Genomic DNA, 20,646 nt, shown 5'->3' on the forward strand with positions numbered 1-20,646 from the left:
CAACAGGGGGGTTGGGGTAGGTGTTGTCACTGGTCCCTTCTTGTGATCAGAGCGACCTGTACACCGCTGCACTGCAGAAGACCTGCCATTCTTTCCGGCAGAATAGGTTTGCCTGTGTTTAGGGTTCCGATGTTTTCCACGGGTTGTTGGGAGCACATCGTGTATACTGAGGAGACTCACACATCATCCATTATGCACCATGAATAAAAGGATGTGGTGTGTTGATTGGATTTTAAATAAATTTCGTTTACATTGGTAAACCTGCATGTATATCCTGTAGAGTGTAACCAAAGGAATCAATCTAAAAAGTTATTTCATGCAAATTAAAACAAATATGATACAGTATTGGCAAAAAAAGAAAAAGTAGAAAATTTGATGACACCAAATGGGAGCACTCTTTTACTTTTTGTGGGAATTGAAGGTAATTTGTCATTGCCTCTCAAAATTTAAAACATGTGTATGCTTCAATCCAGAATCTTGCTTTGGGGAATTTGTCCTATAAAAATACTCACCTAGGTATGTAAAGATCCGTGTACAATATAACTTAAATAGATATCTGTCAGGAAGGGAATAGTTAAACAATGGAACGTACATACGCAAGTATGAGAAAGAGTGGCGGGGGATCACGTATACTGACTTGAGAGGATGCTCCACGAAGTGCTGAGGGAAGAAAAGTAAGTTGCAGAATGATCTGGGTAATATCATACCATATTGAGATAAAAATTAGAAAATACTCTAGAAACAGTAGTTAACCCTTGGTGAGGGAGGCGGGTATGACAGGTAAAACTTACTTTTTACTATATGTATATTGGTGGTGGTCGAGTTTTTTACAAGTACATATTGCCTTAATACCTTTTTAACGAAAAAAAAAAATCAAGTTTGTGAACCATTTTAAATCAACATCAGTAAGCAACTCAGTAAGAATTCTAATACTCAGCTACTTATGAAAATACGTATACAAGTACTTAAGACAATTTCTAATAACACGTCAGTACTCAGTAAATATTAGCTGCAAGCAGTTAGTGAATTGTAAATAGTAAAAGGAATTATAAATAGTTATATTTCATACATTCTATTCGATACATCCTTAGATTTTAGACGGTTTCATGTTAAGCTGGAGATTAATTTTGTGTTAGCTGATGAATGTTTCTTGTTGCATTTTAATGCTCAAGAATATGATATACAGTAGTAACTCCATATCCTCACACCGCTGTAGATTCCTAAATTCGTAGTTAAGAAAGTGATTTTACAGGTTTCTTTCTCCCAAATCATATGTCTGCTGAGTTGCATGTTTCCTTTAACTATATTTTTCCAAAATGACTTTTAAATTTCACACAAATTTGCTCTCATTTGAGGGCCATTTTTAATAAAGATAAAAAAAAAAAAAGGTCATCAAGGGAGGCTATAGACAGAGAACCCAAGAGACCCAGGTATCGGTGCTTGGCAAACTCTCAGGCAAAGTGCTTTGTTCCAGGATCCTGTGCCAGAGTGGGCTCAGTTCACATTTTTGTTTCACATCATAAACTGTCCCATTGTGGGGTGGGTGACACCCCATTGTGGGTTACTCCTGAAGAGTCAAAGTCACAAATATGGCTTCGGGAGTGAAATAACTTATTCTAGTATTTAATAATGATTGATAAAGTGATTATTTTTTTAAATTATGTTTTATGTGATAATACCATGTTCATTAAAATTTACATGTGGCAATATAAATATCTGGCAAATTCTTACAATAATTTTTATTCCCAGAGCCACATTTATACCAAAAATACATACTTTATTATATAGTATATTTGCCTTTTTGAGTTCCAACCCAAGTGATATTTTCTAGTTCCCTAAGATGTAATTAAATAGTTTCCATTATGCAGCTCTCAGTCTCATGCTAATGTACCTAGGCTCCAGGGGCCTTTATAGATATAACTTCTTGTAAATCTGCATTTGTTTGTCTGAATTGGAAATACATTTTTAGAAGGGTCATGGGGCAATTCTGTTTCTTGATTTCTGCCTAACAATTTTTGGACAGTTTTTGTTTGCTTTGTTGTTCATCTCAATTATTATTTTAGACCCTATAAAATATTCATCAGTCTTAAAATTCGATATTTAGTATAGTTTATACAAAAGTCACCGAAGGGTAAGCATAGTATTTTCAATTAAATTTTACTACTGTATCCTGTTTGCTTGGACCATATTTATATATTCACACGTTCAACAACAACAAAAAAGTCAACGGAGGGAAACAAGCAATAAACAAAATAAATTACTGTTTACTATCTCAAGGATAATATAATAAGGAAAAATAGGATATTGGACTAAAAAGTAATGGAGGAAGGGCTGCTGCATTAAATAGGATGGCCCACTAGGGCCCCTTTTATCAAGATAACCTGAGAACAGAGACCTAAACGAAGAGGTCTTGAGCCATGGAGTTACCGGGCCCATGACATTTTCAAGGAGAGGGAGTAACAAGTGTTAAAGCTTCAAAGCGGGAACACTCTTGGCATATTCAAAAAAGTACAGGGACATCATGTGACTAGAGCAGAGTGAGCAAAGGAGAGAGGAGGCAAAGTCTGAGGGGTGTGAGGGACATATCATGTAGGTCTTGAAGGATGCTTGTGAGCCTAAGAGAGAAGCAATTTGATTTACAATTGAAAAGGATCACTGGCTGCACATGGGCAGCAATGAAAGCATGGAGATCAGGGACTTTGAACTTTCAGGAAGAGGACCACAAGAAATACATTTTGCAACGTTACTATATTCTCCTTTATACTTCTTTCACACAACATGCATGGTAATATTCTCTCAGACTTAACAGAGTTTCCTTGTGGTAGGCTGAGTAGAAGAGAATCATTATTCTAACTGGACTATAACAAAAGGGTTCTTGCCAGGTTGTTGCCCAGGAAATGCTGCCCAAGTGACGTGTCCTCGATGCAATGAACTGGATACGGAGATACCATTGCCAGAAGGCTCAGCATACATGAATCCTTACTCTGAACCCCCTAAATTTGGGGGGAACTCAAGACATTCATGCAGGATCAGGTCAAGACGGAAATAGTCTTAAAAACTGTAATGGATCCTCCTCTTCAATCCATCGATACTTTGGGGAGTGGTCCACGTAATGTGTATCTCACGATCATTAATTTGACAGTTCCCCAGTGGGGTTTGGTGGGCTCTGGAAACCCTCAGTAGAGATGGGGTCACTGCAGCCAGTCTCCATAATGGGCACTTATGAAGCGATTGTATACATATCATGGATTTATTCTGCTAAAAGAGACACTGTTAAAGGAATAAAAAATTTAACAAGAAATCCAAGATAAAAATAAGCCATAAGATCTTCACTGTCCAGAATTCTTTAAGATGCTATTTAGAAGTCTTGGTCTAGTGGTAAATTGCAAAGCATGAAAAATGCAGACCTGTCATATATGGTCCTTTCAAGCCAGCTAAAGATTTGATACCAAGAATAGATTTGATCTTTCTCCCATAAATAATAGTGTTTGTAGATGATACAAGAAGGTGAGGTTGATATCCAGAGCATAGAAGATGGTCAATATAACAAAAACTTTTTAGATTCTAATTTAACTAAGTAAAATTATCAACACGGATGTATTTTGCCAATAGTTGTTTTGAAGAGGATTGTTTTGAAGGGAAATTGTATTCATGTTCTGTGGAAGGATTTGGCAATATAGCTATTATATCTGTGCAAAGCTTAATAATAGATTTTTTAAAAATAGCTCTGGAAATTTTATTTTCCCGTGGCTGTTAACCTGCACAGAATAAATATTTGTTAAAATATTTGTTAGATGTTATATTCCATGTTACTATAATAGGATAGAAATTACGTGTATAGATATAGGCAGAGATATAGATATACAGTGTTTCCCAATACTTAGACCACTGTAATTATTGAATCACAAAATAGTAAACATTTAGAAACTCTTTTTAATCATTTTTATTCTTGAGTGTAAGAATACTAGATTTCGAATGCTGATTCTTACCTTCTCTACTGAGGTAAAATATATGATGCTTTAACAGGAAAAGCTTTTAGAAACTAACTTTTTACTAACCACTTAATAGTGAGGAGGCTTCATATGTGTCAGCAGCCTTCAGTATCCTTCCTTGCCTCAAACCAGTATACAAAGAGGACATCCCATCCCTGAGCCCAGCAAAACCCAGCAAAACAAGATACTACTTTAGAATGTTCTAAAGTAGTGTCTTCCGTGTGACTAAAAATGAAGCATTAATCTTTCACTAAAGAGGTAGGGTTAGTCTTAGGATAGGAAAAGGTATTATTGAACCCATTACTTAGTAATAAATAACAAAAAGTTTAAACACTTAATAGTTTTCCAGATTTATGACATACGTATGAATGTCATAATGTCTGCTAATACCAAAATGGCTTTATTAAAATGTCCCTGGTTTCAAAACGCTCACATTCAAATATCCTGCGTGTTTCTCTCCCTCCTTCCCCCTTCTCCTTTTCTTCCTCTCTCCCTCTTTCTCTCCCTCTCTTACCAGAATTTCAGAAATGCAGTCCCATGCCCTAATAGCTTTTTACTCTGTATCAATCTCAAGAAAGCATTAGAGAATGATATTTCTTTTCTGTCATCTGTTTTACCTGCCCCTCCAGGGTTTTAAAAAAATGGTAACAGAAAAGTTACTGAACTTTTCTGGTAGTATGAAACTAAAGAAAAAAAAAAAGGCAAGGAACATGTAGTAGAATTGATGCAAGATCCTCATAAATATTTAGGATGGCCCTCTTGTTCATCCGAGCAACTCACACTGAGACAGTAGGACTAGATAATGGAAGTTATATTCAGAACTCTTTGGGAATATAAATTATACTTTATTTATACTTCTAATAATTTTTATTCTTACCTTCCCACGCTCTAGCCATATGGCCATGAAATCATTATGACGAAACATAGATCAGGAATGCAAATACTTAATCTAATCGTGAAATTAATCTAGAAAAAAAGAAAAATAAATAAAAATAAATCCTCCCTAAATCCTATTTTTATACAATGCCAAATAAGCACCATATGTGTTTATTTATACTACCTGTAGTCATAGCTGTCATCTAGATAAACTGATAAGAGTGGAAAAATCTAGGTAATTAGATTGAATATGCAAGCCTTTTCATCATTTCCATTTCTGTTCAAATAGAAATATTTGCATAATAGGCGCTGTAGCAAAACTGAGTTTTCATATTTAAACTATTTTATATTTGACCCTTATTTCTTGTTTCAAAATTCAAGAGTCTTTGTTATTATGAAGTTATTTTGTATTGAAAATAATTACTAACAGGCTTAAGTGGCATTCCACATCAGTTTTTTAATTGATTTTAAGGATCACCAAAATGAAGCATTTTTGAGAAATCTCAATATATTAATTATGATGTAGTTATTTTAAAATGTATATCATAACTGGCTTTTAATCTTTGGAATATGTTGCTATCCACCTCCATGTGCAGGTCATCTCACCTGTTTTTTTTGTTGTTGTTTGTTGTTGTAAAAATGTTCAATTCAGGTTCTACATGGTCAGCTATTATGAGCGGAATCACAGAATAGCAGTTGGAGCTCGCCATGGTTCAGTGGCCTTGTACGACATCCGGACTGGAAAATGTCAGGTAAATAAATCATTATGACTTCCTCTCCATAAAGTGTGGAAGTTATTGAAAGGAGTGAGAGACTAGCACTTCACCAGTTGACGTGCTGAGCTGCTGGAACATTATGGATAATGCTAAAGGGATCAATAGTTTAATGAAGGACTCAAAGAATATAGAGCCCTACTGTCTTTATTCAGTGGAGATGAAGGGCTGCCACAGATGGGTTCATAACAGAGCCCAGAGTAAGGTGGTATTGCTCACAGTCTACTTTGCAATAAATCTTTCCTTCTTTTAAACAAAGTTTTCTGATTTTATTACTTGTTTTTGCCATGTGTTTCCTGAAAAAAAAGTTTAATGATACCTTATTATGGTTGATGGCTAAATGAAAAATTTCTGACTAGATAAAATGAGATATTTAGCAATTTATAAGAGTATTCTGGTCAAATTTCAAGAAATCACACTAGCATGTAGTGTGGCTCTATAAAAAGGAAGCTGATGCTTTATTTGAAATAATATATTTATGTATTTTTATAAATTATAATGCTTTCATAACACATTATTTTTTATGAAAAATTCTTGATTTTGATCTTGATCTTGATCACTTGATTCTCAAAATGTACCAGTTGGGTCCAAAGGGCAAGTATAGCCCCACTTTAGGTACAAGTGAATCAAAGAGACTTTAAATCTCTTTATCCCAGAGTCACACTCTTGGTTAATCCAAAAACAGGGCTAGGCTCTGTGGCAATCAGGATTCATTTATAGTGCTTGTTGATAAGTAGTTTCAGGTCATAACTTATGTTTCATTGTAGCATTTATCAGTGCTGATATACCATATTATCCAAAAGGAATATGAGGAAGGTCAGAAGGATGGGGCTAAAATTTTAAACTGTCTCTTAAATTTAATAAACTATTAGTTAATTCTCCACAAGCTTCCCTGACTGCTTTCCGTGAACTAGTTCTAAGAGATGGTAACAGCTGGCGTTGGATGTTTCAGAAGTCAGACAGGTTTAGAGACTACTGTTCGAATGTTTCTTTATGCAGGCCTTCTCAGCATCTCAAATGTGTGAAAGTGCCCTGTGTATTTCCTGGAAGTACCTAGACTATGCACCATTGGCCATACTTATATAACTCTTTGATTCTGTTCCGTGTTCTTTTTTAAGACATTAACTCATCATTAGTGACAATATTTCTTTACTCTGAGCTCTCACTTTGAGCAATGAAACCACTCTGAAAACTTGCTTAAAATTAAGTTACATATTGTTGATAATGTTCTCTTCTAAGAGAGACAGATTCTTCAAGTAGCGTTTTCGGAATTTCTTTTGGTAAGACAAGTTTGTTTGTTTGTTTTAACTGGAGTGAGTATATTAGTACTTGCAGATTTGAGAGAAATAAACCACCAACATCTACAAGGTAAAGACAAATAAAACATATAGAGCAAGGGAATCATTTCAGGTTTCTTTAAAATCGAAGTGTGGACAATGTAGAGAGGACTTTTTGTGATCGGTCAAGACGTGGTTGCCTCCAGCAGAGAGAAGAGTGAGGCCCTGTGAGCGTAGGGAAGCAACCCAAAGAGAAGGGAGAGAACAGCAGCTAAGAATTAATGAGAAAGACCCAAGTGTGGTGAACTACACATTTCTTTACTATGCTTTTCCTCCTAAGTGGTCTCAGTGAAGATCCTGGTCATGTGCAAAAAAAAAAAAAAAAGAATTTGAATATCTTCGTTTTCATTAAATTACTTAAATACACTTATTCATCAAAGACCTTCTTAACAAGAATTCGTAATGTCCTTTATATTCCGTTGTATTTTCTGTGTATCATTTCAGTACATTTAGACATTTTAATGTCCCCGTGATTTTTTTTCCTACCTCAGCTCTTGATTTTGATGCCCAAAGTTATCATGAGGGCTATGTGATGGAGTAAGCTTTACTTTCCAGTTCTGTACGAAGCTGATGGTATTACCCTTTTCTCTCATTATGCAGAACATGAAAACAAAGCTAAATGTCTAAAATCAATCTTAGCTACTTTTGCCAGTTACCAGTTATATCCAGTTATATCCAGTGAGCTCTTATGTGACAATGATTCTCTTAATTCTTTTCTGGTACTACTGCCGTAGTACTTGAAATTAGTGAGGCAATAGTTGAAAAAATATGGACAAGTAGAGTTGACATATTCAGAAATGATGTTTTAGATGTGAATCAAGGGACTAGGGGTTTCGAACTTGGAACACTGTGAAGCATTTCCTGGATTAGCCTTTGGACTCGGTTAGCAGAGAGAGTGGGACATTTTTCCTGGCGTGAGCAAAAACAGAGATGTGACAGACAGAATGCGGAAGGTAAATGCAGTGTATTCTATGGGTAGGGCTCCAGCCGAGTGGAAAGGGAAGACATAACCACCTAAAGTGGAAGAGTCACACTGATGGGAAAGTCGGGGTGGCCTAGCCAGGGCGCCAGAGGCTGAGAGGGTATCTGTAAATGGGCCCGGTGGAAGCAGAAAACCCATGACTGGAGGGAGGGTGATGCCAGTTCCCTGTTAGAGAGGTTGGTCAGGGATAGAAGAGAAAAATTGCATCCCTTTCCCTCATCTTTTGGCATTGGCTTCTCCTTTTGTTAAATCAGTTTTATTTCAACCTGTTCTTCCAAAACAAAATTATGCAAAGCCACAGGATAAATATGCATATCTGTCTGGAATATGAATTTTACTTATGTCAAAGGTCACAAACCATGGCCCAAACCTGCCTGCTGCCTGTCGTGGTAAATAAAGTTGTACTGGAATACAGCCGTCCTCGTTCCTTTAAGGATTGTCTGCTCTCACACCACAGCGGCGGAACTGAGTGGTCGTGGCCGGCAAAGACCACATATGGTCCCTAATGGCTAAAATATTTACTAAATGGCCCTTTACAGAAAACGTTTGCTGATCCCTGACTTAGATAACTAAGGAGGAAGAGTTAACTAATTTAACTGAAAAGTGATTTACAACAGTACAGTGCAGCAGTATATTGGAGAAGAATAATTAGAATCTTGTGTGGCTTGAATTCCATCTCCGCCACTTAATAATTTTATGACCTTAGGGAAGAAGCTTCTTAACTTCTCTGAGCTGACGTTTCCTCACGTAAAATGGTTAGAAATTGTGCCTGTTACTGTGAGATGTAACTAAGATAATTTATGTAAAATTCTTAGCACAGGGCTTGCCAAGTACTTAATATTCCGTAAATGTTAGTTATAACTATATTAAAATGAACTCGGAAATACAATACATTGCAATTAAACTGCATTGATTTTAGAGCATTTTAAAGATAAAACCTGAGACGTCGGGGTGTTTACAGACTCTCCAGCTGAATTCACCCTCCTCAGCGGCACTGCCTTAGGCCATGTGCAGATTCCCTGTCTGAAGCAGCTCCCACCTGCTCTGGTAAACTGAATCTCTGCTGATTATGGAAAGCACAAGATTTGGTGCAGTTCAATAGTTAAAATTTTGCTGTGTTGCTGACTGTGTTTTTACTTGGCAACTGCTAGCAATTTAGGAAGATACCTGACTTGAATTTTGCTTAATTAATTTAAAAAAAGTACCTCCTTATGAAGTGCTTAAATTTTGTGAGTGGACAGTGTTCCTGATAAGCAGACTAATTAAATTCTATGAATCCTCAGAACTACAGATATGTTTGGTTAAACCAGCAATGAAAATCCTCCCTCTAGCAATATTTGCCTTTGGTTTGGCAGACTCGATATTGTATCTCACGGATTTTCCAATCCTTTTTGAACGCATTTATTGTAATAAATAACTGCTAGCTCTGTGCAAGATTCTCTTAGGCTCATGCTAGCTGATTGTCCTCATGAAGTTTGTACTGTGTCGTCTGGAGGTATCTGATTCACTTTGGTAAGTCCAGGCACTTATTTTCTTCCTTTTGACATAGTACTACAAAAAAGTCAGTGATGTATGAGAGAAAGAAAGTGTGGCCGATGTCTTACCTAAATCTTAAAATTATTAAAAGAACTTTGTTATTGAAAATTTTAAGTTTCTTAAATAACTCATTTTAGCTCCTGGGGCATAGCAAATACACAGTAAAATGCATATTGATCAAATAAAACACCATGAGTCTTGGGAGTAAAAAATATAATAAGAAATATAAAATGACATGGTAAAATGAAAACAAAGTATACCTTAATTATATTAAAAATATATTTGTAATTTGGGTATAGTTATATTTTGATATGTCAGAAACACCTCATCAAAATGTTTCTCTATGAGGGATGATAGGATATCTGTTCAGAAATGGCATAGAGAGCCTCTTTCCTATAGGTCATGAAAGATATACCCATATTTCTGTAGTGGACCATGACCAGGCCTGCCCTAGGCCAGATAATGAAGGACAAAATAGAAGCGAAGATTGATTATGTGTGTAGAACTGTGGCCGCCGAGGCCCTGTTCTGACCCCTTAAAGAGCAGAAGGTCAGTGCTGGAAGGCTGACGTGCGCCCCTCCACGGCCCGATGCCATGCCAAGTGGCGGACCTGAAGTCTAAGCTTCTCTGGCCTCGCGGGCGCCTCGCCCCCAGTGTGGTGGAAGTGTTGAACTTCAGATGCACCTTTGTGAGGAAGGAAGGAGGCCACAGGGTACTTACTTTCCCCTTATCTCCTAAATGTCCTCTTTTGTCCCAAATGTATCCTGCTGCTTTGCTGATTTTGTGGTGTTGAAGTGAAAGCAACACTGAACTCTGTCCAAATCCATCTTTACCAGTCTTTAAACCTGGATTTATCCCATCGTTGTCCAGCCTGACTTACCTTTGATTTTCAGCCAGTGAGACTTTACTGACTGGTTTAGTCATATTGTTATTTTCAGGCAGCTGCCAAGTATCTAACTAAACTAATGAGAAAATCAGAAGAACCATAACTACCTTAAAGCGAACATGGAATACGAGGAAGATTCCCTCATTGTTTTCCTATCAAGTTTCTCTTCCCTCATTCCCATTTGTTCTCAACTGCAGATTTTGAGAATGAGACTTACTCGCTTGTGGGGAACCTTCACTGTTGCAGTAGAGATGGAGAAAAGTAGACAGATGAAGGATATTTTTTGGTAGAGCCAACGGGTCTTGATGGTGGTTCAAGTGTAGGGTGCAGGATGACTCATATCTTTGAGTCCTGAACAACTGGGTTGTTATTGCTATAAATGACTGGGAGAAAAGCAGTCTAGGAGTAGAGATGAAGGTCAAGACTTAGGTATCGGATATGTTAAATTTGAAGGGGTATTTTAATTTGTTTGACTGACTCCTTAATACTCCAATACAGGAGAATGCATAATACAGGAGAATGCATAATCAATCCTCTATCCATTAACATTTAAGCCCCTCCCCCAAATTTCACACCATTATAAATAGTGGTACATTGAATAGCCTTAATTGTATAACCTTAATGCTTCTCTAATTTTTTAAGAATAGATCCTGGATGTACAGTGCGAGGTCAAAAAATTTGTACATTGGATCTCAAGAATGCTCTGAAATTATTTGCCCACAGTTTATGGGCATTAGTCTCTTTACACAGAATGACTCTTGAACCACAATTATTCTCATAAAAAAATGAAACCCCACAGTTGGTCTATTTTGCCTCCTGTATTTTTCATCTTAGAAGACAGTGTTCACTCATTTATTCATGAGTTGTCACTCATTTTATTTATAAAAAAAAATTTTTTTAATTAAAAAATTATGATTGATCTTTTTTGTGTGTCAGATACTGTATTATATGCAAGAGATCAAAAAATACATATGAATTTTTCCTACCTTCAAGGAATTTATAATTTGGTATGGAAGACAGACATAAAGCCATAGTTGAAATAGAGTTGTTACCCTTTGCAGGAGGGCAGGGTAGAGTGCTGGGGGGGAATGCAGGAGGAGCACTAGCCCAGATTTGTTTAGGATTCTAGGGAGAATGGTCAGGAAAGTTTCTCTAAAGGAGAGGACATCTGAATTGAGCCATTAACAATTATGAGTTAGGCACAGAAGGGGAAGGGACAGAAGGCACATCTACAAAGCCCAGAGGAGTCAGAAAGCACAGGGGTAGCATGCTTATCAAAAACTAAGAGATGTTTTCCCAGTATGTGCATGGTTCATGTTACAACAATTTCCAAATTAGCATTACACAAGGAATTGCACAAATCTTATATGAAAAAGTTATTCCAATAGAGACACCTTCTATCTGTGACTTAGCAAATGCTAAGCCAGTCACATAGATTTTGTAAATAAAGTTACATAGTGTTAGCAAAGCGTTAAAGAAGTAACTGAATGCTGGCATTTTCCATAAATAATAATTTTAGGAAAAGGGGGGCTTGGCAAGATACAAAAATGTTTTCAGCATGGGATTTAAAGCATTCTAATGAACGTAAACCAGTGTAATTTTGTATAATACGTTTAATTCTGGCGAGCACTCGAAGGCTACTTCATATCCGAAGAGCTATTCTAATTCAAGACTCAACGGAAATGTCAGCAAATACACCTATGTTAATAAGAGTTTGGAATACAATTTCTTTCTAAAAATAACAAAGATTTTACTTCTAGTTTGGAGGAGCAATGGACCTTAGGGATCTGCTGGACAGTAAGATTGATGTTTCTTTAAGGCAGAGTTTTGAAGCTTCAGGCACAGTTTTCACTGAGCAGAATTCTATAACGCTTATACATCAAGGGCACTTATGTGGTGATTGCAAAAATTGCAGAGAGAATTGACTACAGTACTTAGTCAGACAATGACATTTTAGGTATTTTCTTCCTGATCTTTTCAGCAGCTGGTTTTATGGCAGGTGCTTCCTGTGACATTCTGGAGCAACAACCAGAAATATGGCGTGATAATAAGATGAATGGTTGGAGAAGACAGTGCCTTCCTGATGCTGTCTTAAAGAATTACCTAACGAGAGTTCCGTTTTAACAGTAAAATGCTATTTAGAGAAGAACCTCTAGGAAGAGAAACAGATATCTGGAGCAGTGCTTGAAATTAGACCATCATTTATTCTGAAAGGTTAAAAATTTTTAAAGAATATATTTGACTGTGTAGCGTAGTGTTTTTCTATTGTTTACTTACCCCATCACTCGTCCAGTATTTCTTATATCTGTGTTATACTTTGAATGGTAGTATTCAAGAGTTTTGCACCAAGAAAGAAAATTAAATTCTCGGTAATATGTATACTTGGAAATACACGAGGCAGAGTTCTACCATTTACAAATGCATTGATTATTACAAGCACTTCAACATCCTTGCAAAAGCGTTGGTAAACTAGAATTTATTATAATTCTCAAAATTCACTCTTTATCTACATTTCTCAATGCCGTTCGGATTCCTTCCTAGCTATTCTCTTTTTCCTCTTAACACATAAAAAATGAAAGTATAAATATCTAAATATATATATATTTCGTTTAATCCATAAATTTAGAAAATATTAGGTAGAACAGTCGCAGTACATTGACTTCGTTTTGGATTCACAACCTCGTCGTATTCCTTATATCCACTCTTGATATGTAGGGTACTTAGAAAAAGGCTTGGCATATAGTAATCATTCAGTAAATATGAATCATAAATACTCTAAAACATATATAATGAGGACATTCATGATAGGTTGCAAAGAGATGTTGATGGTGATTCAAAGGAGCTTATTGTCAAATTTCGGTAGCTCCTCCCCCAAATAGGGCTCCTGATGGAGCGTGGGTCTAGTGGGGGAAGGGCAGAGGCACAGGTACCCTAAAAGCCCTCGGGCCTGGCACAGTCAGCCCAGAAGTTGCTCAGTTAATCAAAAATGCTGCTCAAGTGTCAAATCATGTAAAATAATCTACATCTTAAATATTTCATTTAAAACTATCTTTATAGAATTTAACTTTTTTTCCATCTCCTGGTGTGAGAACAAGGCCTTTTCTTTCTGTAATTGGTCCATTAATTATAGTTTTAGAACATTTTTCTTTTTAAACTACACCAGCTTCTGGTTTTTTTAAATATATTGAGAATTTGAAAGTACTTAAAAAGCAACCTCAGAGTGTAATCCTAGATGTTTATGCTTGTCCCAGTTTTTCACAGTTGTCTCGCTTACACTTAATTTCGTGAGTGTGTGTATGCACATGCCTTTCTGAAGTACTGTAATTCAAGTACATATTTACATAGCCTCAGTTAACTCCAGGCCACAGAGCCCAACTGGTGGGAGCAGTAGCGAGTGGGCCTGTGAACCACTGGCACCCCTCGTATGGTGGGCGTCAGTCAGGATGTTTTACAAAGGGACTAGGGAGTATTGGTTAACCCCAAGAGGCAGTAAAATAGAAGTCAGTTAAGAGAGATTCTGTTATAGTATCTTCAATGAATAGTGCCTAGAAGTATTTGCATGGCACCCTGAAATGCAAAAAGGGATAACTAACTACTTGTGCGGACAAGGTATTTACAATCTAGTAGGATGACAAAGATGAAACAAATAAATGGGATAAAGTGGTTCACTGCTACAATAGAATGTGACAGTCCACAGAGAAGAAAAGGGTGAATCCCTTGAAGATAGGAGACAAGTATAGGAAAAGGTTCATAAAGAAGGTGGTATTTGAGCCGAGCCCTGAAAGAAAACATCTGTGTAGTGGCACCCACACCAAATTAAATACTTCTTCTTCATACATGCTGAGAGTGGCCCTTTGTAAAAGTAGTGCAAAAGCCAGCTCCCTTAAGCCTCTTGAATTTCTCTGGATGAACATCCCAGCATATGGCATTGCTACCGTGTTGCTATAATTTATGTAAATGTATTGTCAGAGATGAATTAAAACTTACAGTTGTAAATCTACAAGGACACAGCTATAACTCACACAGATTTATTACTTGTAGACATGTATATCAAGCTTCTGGAATTACTGCTTCTCCTGTAGACAGAGGTTAAAGAAAAAGGTAACAACTTACATGCCATTACACACACACAGCACTTCGTCATTCGTTGGTAGTGATGTGAACACAAAACACAGCAGGTGGACGTCCTTCTCCCCGCACGGTCTAACTGGCAGATTTCAGCAAGAATGCTGAAAAAAAGACCAAGTAAGTAGTCAGAATATTTAGTCTTAGATCCAATTACTCACTTCGTTACTTACCTGTCTCTGAGCCTGAGTTTACTAGATATAAGACTAACAAACCTAACACCACCCCAGTACATTCTCCATGGTTTTTGTGAGGTAGGCATGTATGCATGCATGCATGCATGCATGCATTCAACAAACATTCATTGAGTACCTACTATATATCAGATACACATTTTTTTTTAGGCTGAAAGAAATAATTTAGTCCAACATTCTTATTTCTGCGAAACAACCAAAGCAAGGCCAGAAAGATGAGGTGCTTTACAGAAGAATGTGAGAGGACTTTTGAAAACTGTAAAATGCGTACAAGGGGAAATAATTATTAATTATAACACAAAGCTAATATCGCGTATATGGTGATGTATATGTGTTCAGTTCTCTATAGCTGTTTCTACCTGTCTAGAAGTTCCTTTTATGTAAATTCACTGGGCATTGTCATCTAGCATTGTTCCTTCTAAACCAGGTGACATATCAGAATCGGTAGGAAATTTCAAGATAGATTTATCCTACCTTAAACCTTCTGATCAGAATCTGTGAGGAAGGGACCTAGATATCTACACTTTTATAGGATGCTCCCAGGTAATTCTAACATAGACCGGAGTTTGGAAAAACTGGGTTTATGAATAGAATAACATTGCATGAGAATAATGTGTGAATTATTGTGAGTTACTGTTCTAAGTTTCCATGGTCTATAAAATCAAATAATTTAAATATAAGGAAAAAAAATAACTTGAGTCTAGAAACATGTAGGCTGAAATGGAACCTTAGCATGAGTGGGATTGGATCTGGGTAGTGGGTATTACTGTTGAAAAGGCAGTGTAGCAACTTTAAAGAAAGGCTTAGAGGAGAAAACCCATCATAACTCCCCACGAAGATTTTGTTTATACATTTTTATTTACATGTATAACTATTTATAGATATTTGCAATCATAGTCTACATATTTCTGTTTGCTTTTAAACATTATATAAAATTATAAAATTTTGGTTTATGAAGTATTTAGTTATTCATTTCTGTGCAGAAATTTCTTTCACTGTCCTGAGCTGAGCTGAGGCCAGAATCCCTAGATTTTGATATTACACTTGAGAATTTTCCTGTTACATTATGCCAGCCCACCTTGACAGAGTTATAAGCGACTACTGTTGGGTACACACATAGCCTCCTTTTCTCCTCACAGTCCCCTTTCTGATGACTTTTCTGTTCTTCAAATTACAACAGGAGGAAGCCTCTACCAGATAAAATCACTAACAGAAAATGTGCTTACAGAAGTCACCAATATCTTGTTAACCCCTTATAGCTTTGTCCTTCATTGGGAGTTTTTTTCAACTACTCAGATACAGTACACAATTCAAGACTTCTGTATCTTTTCTTTTGCTGCAGCATCCATTCAAATAATTTATTAACTTAACAAATATTAAGTATTTACTGTATACCAACTACTATATTAGTGCTACACAGGATTGAAATAATATATACCTACTTGATGATTTTGAGGAAACTCAGCTTCCTCCAGAGACATAACTGGAAGAGTATTTTTAGCTGCCTTACTTTTCCAAATTGCGAATCCAGTGAAATTCCTAGGATATGAGCCATTTCCATATTTAAGGAAAACAATAAGCATTTAGTTTGTCAGTATATCCTTAATAATATACTAAAAGCAATTATACACCAGAGAAACAGGAAACAAGATTGGGGAGATGGGCTGGAGCTAGGGTCACAGAGGCCCTTGAGTCATATTGAGGAATTTTGATATTATCCTAAATGCAGTGGGAAACGATTAAGGCTTCTAGCAAGTGACTTGATCTGATTTAACTGCTGTGTGGGGGAATGGATCGAAAGAAGGCAAAAGTGAAAATGAGACCAGTTACTAGGCTCTTCTAGAAGTACTGCACGCTAGAGACGACAATAGCCTAGACTCGTGTGAGGACAGTGAAGACAGAAATGGACCAATCTGAGATGAGTTAGTTCACCAGATCTGGCCACAGAAGGTCATCGATGACTCTGCGAAAGCAGTCTCAGTGCAGTAGTCGGGGCGACAGCCCAGCAGAGGTGGAGCGACGGGAAGGCACACTGGTGTAGACCATCCTTTCAAGAAGCTTGGCTGGAAAAATAAGAGAAAAGAGAGGTAGCTAGGAGTAAATGTGGCATCGAGAGTTTTGCTTTTCAAGATATAGATATTTAAATGTGCCACAGAATATTCGACCTCTGCAGGAAAACACCTGATCTATGGTTTACCAAAGTAATGCATTTAGCAGTGGGAAAGGTTCTAAACAGATATGAAAGATACTGTTTTGGATTGGCCATGATGAAAATACTCCTGAATGTTGTCTGTATATTGATATGTGTTAACACTATTATTCTGAACCATTTTAATAGTATTTTAGTGCCAACCCAAAGAATTCAAGTGGCATTAGGTCTATGCTAATGAGAGTAATGAAAGGACCATTAAGACAGACCTTAGAAATCACAGACTGAGATGCAAAGCAATACCATCAAACCCAGCTTTATTAAAGAGTCACTTGTCCAGAAACATGTATAACTTTAAAATTTGGTGGATTGCAAAAGCACTCAGTTTCTGAGTATTCTTAAAGGAAATTACTCAACAATGCTGTACTTGTAGAATTAAAGAGTATGTGTATACACATATTTGATTTATCAAATATATTTATATTGATATAAATATATCATGGTTGGCCAAAGCATGCATATATATATACATGCATACTTCTTTTTGTATTAGCAAGAAAGAGCTATCAGTTTCAATGAGCACAATTTGTAAAGCCTTTCTCTTAATTTTCTGTGGACAAGAGAGAGGTGGGTTTAGTTTGCATTTCTCAATTTCCACCAAGGAAATTCAAGTGGCCTCACAGGCTTGAGCTATTTTCTTATGGTTTAGCCAGCTCACTGAAGGAAGAGCTTCACTCGAATTTTTCACCTTTTCCATAAAGCAAATAGAGAGCTGTTTACAGCAGCCTTTGTCTGGCTTTGGCATTGATTTTAAATCACCTGGATTGATCATGTGGTTATGGGACTTTAAAAATCCCACCAAACACCAAAGCCTCTAAACACAATTAGAATTGAGGGGTTTTTAATCTGCTAGCATTATGTCCATAGAAGTACATTTAAATTATCTTTCACTTCTGCTTATGTTTGGTGAGAATAAGCACTATCCCAGCATATAGCGTCTGGGGTTTTGTAGATGCTCTCTCTCTAAGCACTTAGAAATGTTCCTAATTTTCAAAATGAGGAAACATCTGAAATCTGTGTCCATCTTTGAGTGCTTCACTGCCTAGGCAGTTTTCTCAGCCAATAAGAGAAAAAATATGCAAATCAGCCAGCTGTCATGTCACACACTCCTCAGTCACAGGACAACAGCAGCAGGATTTAGGCAAGCGGATCTCAACCAGATTTGACAAAGAGGTGGGAGGTCTAAAATTAAATAGGTCAACACAGATTCTCCAATAATAAGAAGATGTGAAGGGACAATGAGGGCTCCCATAGGAAAACTGCTTTTTAAAGACTGCTGATATTATTGCTTTTCATTTCAAATTTCCCATCATCAGTGACATCTAAGTCCGAGTCATCTTATTTAAAGATGAAACAGTTCCTATTTTTCACTAATACGCTTTAGATTATTTCTATAAGATTAGTGTTTTAACAAAGTAAATATTTATAAAGATTCAAACTACTATAAGAAGCCAGCTTTCTTTTCTTAAAAGCAGGTATTTTTCTAAGGCTTGCTATAGTGCTTCATGGTGTTGTCATGGTGACTAGATAATATAACTTTTCAAAAATAGAGACCTGCTTTTAACTATATTGTACCAATGTACTAGTCATAAATGTAGAGTGAATAGGTTGTTACCAGTTTCTCTCCCAGCTAGAGTCTGAGTTTACTTATATCAGATTTCAGTAATTACACAAGCACTCACATACACACACTAAACTTTTAGTCTCCTAAATGGTTAAACATGGTAAGCACCAACAAAGGAATTGTTTTTGAATTCATATTCATTCTAGTTAAAAAAGTGTGTTCCCAGAATAATTATAATTTTGGAGTATTCTTATGGTAGTGCCTTACTAAACCAATATAGTACCGTTTTTCTCAATGCCTATACGTAATTGTCAGCGAATAAAAGAAAAAAAGAAACAAGAAAGCTCCTTGTCAATATACTGAACAAATAGATAACATTCTTTTAAAATACAATTAAAATCCTATAAGAGATCAGTGCTCTGTTTCTAAATTCACTCACAAGGCATTTTACACAATCGTAGTTTTTTTTTTTCTTTTTTAATATTCTTTTGATATTGTAACAATAGGAACATATTGTATTCCTTCCTCTAACATATGTTGGAGGAATGTTCACAGTATTTACTCTTGATATAGTGAGCATTTTAATGCTTTTAGTTGTTATTTTATCTGTTTGGAAAAATAAGAAATAAACCTTAAAATGTTTTTCACTGTTCTTTTTCTCTGGCAGCACATTTTCTTCGTGTTTCAAGAAAGATGGCTTTACATAGTAACTTAGAAATAACACTTAATGATTAACAGAATGATGGATGTGATGAATCACCTTTTTCTTGAGAAATAATAAATCAACATATCCCTACCCATAAATTTTTACTGAAAAATATGAAATATCAGCATCGTATATTTAACAAGGAGTCGGATACAAAAAGTGTCAACAAAATGTTGCCCTCATAACCAGTAGAATACATTAAAACGTTATGCTCCATTTCTGGAAACAAAAAAATTCTAATATAATTTATAATTTCCTAAATTTAATATGGTTTTAGTTCTTGTTTACTCTTCTAATGATAAGCAAGAGCATGATCTGCTTGAATATTATCAATATTAGACTCCAAAGTTAAGAAAATAAAATCTCCTGATACAGAATTTTTACTCACAAAAATTTTGGTTAAATTTAAGTCCTTCTATCCTGGCCCTATTTAGCAGTTTTTCTGCTTTGCTCTGGTTTCATTGTTAGCCGGACTTTGTAATGAATTCCATTTGGATTTTTGGAAGCCTATTTGAAAGGTGAATTTGTGATTACATTAAAGGTTAGTCGATTGTCAGTTGCACAGCAAGTTTGCTTTATTTCCATTTGGGGGATGTTTTTCCTAGAGTAGCCATATTGTGGGAAGTGGAGCCAGGCAGTGTCCTTCCCTGGCTCTATTGATTTGCCCTTCAGCTGTGTGCAGTGCAGAAAGAACCTCAGGCCTTGTTGTTGATTATCTACACAGTGTCTCTGGGAGCGTTATTGACCCATTGCCACTGACTGCCTGTGGCTCTTGATTTTTCACACCGTCTCCATGACACTCATAATAAAACATACTATCTTATTGCTGCTCACCTCTGAGAGCCAGCGGATTCGGCCTTAGAACACCAGAGTGTTTCTGGAGAACATTTATTGTGTGTGGAGTAAAGTGTTGTAGCAATTTTGGGATTCTGTGTCCTGTAGTTTTAATAGCTGCCTTTATAGCAGAATTCCACACACACTGTTAGTTTTTATTCCCTGAAGAAAGCCAATACAACCTTTGCATACATTGTTATCATGAAATTTTGCATTATTAGCACAAAATTAATTTTAAAACATTGAGCTAATGAACATCTGCCTTACCATTAGGTTTGACATGTTGCTGTAATATTCATTTTCAAAACTAAATTTTGAAATGTGTCACAAGGATTGTACTGCTATTTGTTACTGCAGTGAATGGTAGTGTTTTGAAGCTTCTGATTGTATTTGACTAACATGTTTCTATTGTCAAAACGTCCTCCATTATACATTTTAACTTCTGATAGGGTAACAAGTTATAAGAAATTATGTAAAACCTTTTTTCTTAGTTATTGTGGTAGAATTTTTTCATTTAAGTTGTAATTAGTGGAAAATGGATTTCTTTGAGCATATATTTGTTTTGTATTAGAAGTTTCATATATTTTAATATCAGATTATTGAAAGTTTCCTATATTTTAATATTGGATTAT

The 20,646-nt window shown here is 36.2% G+C and overlaps 1 protein-coding gene across 3 annotated transcripts in view; it reads left to right on the plus strand.

The window, feature by feature from the left end:
• Positions 1–20,646, plus strand: part of WDR7 (WD repeat domain 7) — a 281,883-nt gene that overhangs the window by 218,888 nt on the left and 42,349 nt on the right. For all 3 annotated transcript variants that reach the window (XM_015590833.2, XM_006913696.3, XM_015590832.2), the window contains exon 26: positions 5,521–5,620. In XM_015590833.2, the coding sequence (XP_015446319.1) occupies positions 5,521–5,620 (100 nt within the window). The remainder of the gene's footprint in view (positions 1–5,520; positions 5,621–20,646) is intronic.

Source organism: Pteropus alecto, unplaced genomic scaffold, assembly GCF_000325575.1.
Source record: "Pteropus alecto unplaced genomic scaffold, ASM32557v1 scaffold14, whole genome shotgun sequence".
Taxonomy (NCBI): Eukaryota; Metazoa; Chordata; class Mammalia; order Chiroptera; family Pteropodidae; genus Pteropus; species Pteropus alecto.